Raw genomic sequence first — 2,053 nt, 5'->3', positions numbered from 1 at the left:
GTGAACTCGTGAGTTGCGCAACAGACGCGAGGTCAGCAGGCTTTTTGGCGCCAAACTGGGTGAAAGGCGCTGTACATCCCGATTCTAAAACAATTGCCTATCAAAATTAGTACGTATATAAATAGTGACTCTAAAACTGTTTGTTTGATTATACATGACAGTCATAAAAACTAAATTTACGCGCGCTGTTGTAAACATAACCTTGGTATGCTTCTAGTGCCGCCAAGGAAAGCAGCAAAACGAGCATCTCAGGCTCCTGTGAAAGATCACCAGGAAGCAAAGAAGCTCAAGAAGAAAGAAGGTAAGCCTTATCATTTCGGTGACAACCGATAAAGTTTTATCACAGTTATTACTATTTTTCGCGCCAAGAAACGTGTCCGCATGATAGCATTCGCGATCAAAAGCATGGAACATTGTTCGGGCACATGGACGTGTTTTTAGCGGTCGATAATTATTGCTACCCTTCAGCAGGTAGTCGAGAAAATGCTCAGTATCTCCGAAAATACCTTCAAGAAATCATCAGAATTAACTATTTTATTACAGTGTCGCGATTCTCGGACCGATCGCCTCGATCGGCTTGTATGCAATCGCTCCTTTTGTAAACCAAGAAACGGTTAAATACTTGTATGTTATTTCACAGATTTGGTCGTCGCACCTAATTTACGACAATCAAAAACAGGCGGTGTGTTGCTGGTATTTGGACAAGGCGATGTAGGCCAACTTGGGCTGGGCGAAGATGTTGTTGAGAAAACACGTCCAGCAATTATCCCTGGGTATCAAGATATCATAGCTGTGGCTGCTGGTGGTATGCACAATGTCTGCCTGAGGAAAACTGGAGAAGTGATAACATTTGGATGTAATGACGAAGGGGCATTGGGACGTGACACGTCTAAAGTCCCTGAATCGAACCCAGGTCTTGTTACATTGCCTGATAAAGTTATACAAGTAACTGCTGGTGACTCTCACAGCGCTGCATTATTGGAAAATGGACAAGTTTTTGCATGGGGTTCCTTCAGGGTACATATTTCCCTTTTATTACAGTATTGCACATACACATTTCAAACAGAACTTATTAGAGAATGTTGTTCAAGAAAAACAAATCATAAATTTTACATGAAATCTGTTATTAATATCTGTTTTAAATTGTGAGAATTTTGTTGACTTGCACAGGAACAGAATTTTCGTGATATACATTCCGACAAAGATAGAAGATAATGCCTTTTTTGTATACTTTATTTCTAAGATACAATATATTAACTTCGTTGTCTCGAACAGCAAAGAGACAAATAGTAAAGACATTGCAAATATTTCTTTTTTAGGATTCTCATGGCAACATGGGACTGACTTTAAATGGAAACGAGCGGTTTCCAATAGAGCTATTGCCAGATGTAAAGATAGTTAAAATAGCATCAGGTGCAGATCATCTAGTTCTGCTTAATGAAAATGGATTCGTATATACGTGTGGATGTGCAGAACAAGGACAGCTAGGACGGGTAGCTTCCAGAGCAGCTAGCAGACATACTCGCCACGGCATGAGTCCCCTGTTAACCCCGGGTTTAGTGGAATTTAAAATTACTAAGAAACTAAGATTTGATGATATTTGGGCGGGCACCTATTGTACATTCGTTAAGGCGTATCACACGCAAGAAGTGTACGTGTTTGGATTAAATAATTATCATCAAATCGGTAAGTTTAAAATAGATAATGATACCAAGTGATTTTTATAGGATAATATTTAAACATTGCGCAACCATTGCAGGATTATCGGATCCTCTGCCTCGCTTTCATCCACAAATCTCAGAAACATTCAGCGGAAATAACTGGAGGCATATTAGTAGTGGCCAACATCATACTATCGCTTTAGATGATGCTGGTAAAGTATACGTGATGGGTCGTAAGGAATACGGCCGTCTAGGGCTTGGATCTAATTGTTCAGATGCAGAGAAATTAACACCAGTTCCTAGTTTAAGTTCCTTTAAATGTATCGATGTCGCGGCTGGCAGTGCGCAATCCTTCGCTGTTACAGAGTCAGGTAAATTATTTACTTTATTAC

At 39.9% G+C, this 2,053-nt stretch overlaps 1 protein-coding gene across 1 annotated transcript; it reads left to right on the top strand.

Annotated features, from left to right (window-relative positions):
* On the top strand, nucleotides 1–2,049 carry Rcc1 (Regulator of chromosome condensation 1; the record flags this gene model as incomplete). Its single annotated transcript, XM_026818013.1, has 5 exons — nucleotides 1–109; nucleotides 218–301; nucleotides 641–1,017; nucleotides 1,320–1,686; nucleotides 1,760–2,049. Coding segments are annotated over exons 1-5 (1,119 nt in total), but the record flags the coding sequence as incomplete, so codon positions are not given.
* Between the last annotated feature and the right edge of the window lie 4 nt (nucleotides 2,050–2,053).

Source organism: Ceratina calcarata, unplaced genomic scaffold (genome assembly GCF_001652005.2).
Source record: "Ceratina calcarata isolate Rehan_Ccalc_2016 unplaced genomic scaffold, ASM165200v1 scaffold72.2, whole genome shotgun sequence".
In the NCBI taxonomy this organism is placed as follows: domain Eukaryota; kingdom Metazoa; phylum Arthropoda; class Insecta; order Hymenoptera; family Apidae; genus Ceratina; species Ceratina calcarata.
Note: the sequence above shows the minus strand (reverse complement) of the source record. Positions and strands in the feature narration are given on the sequence as shown.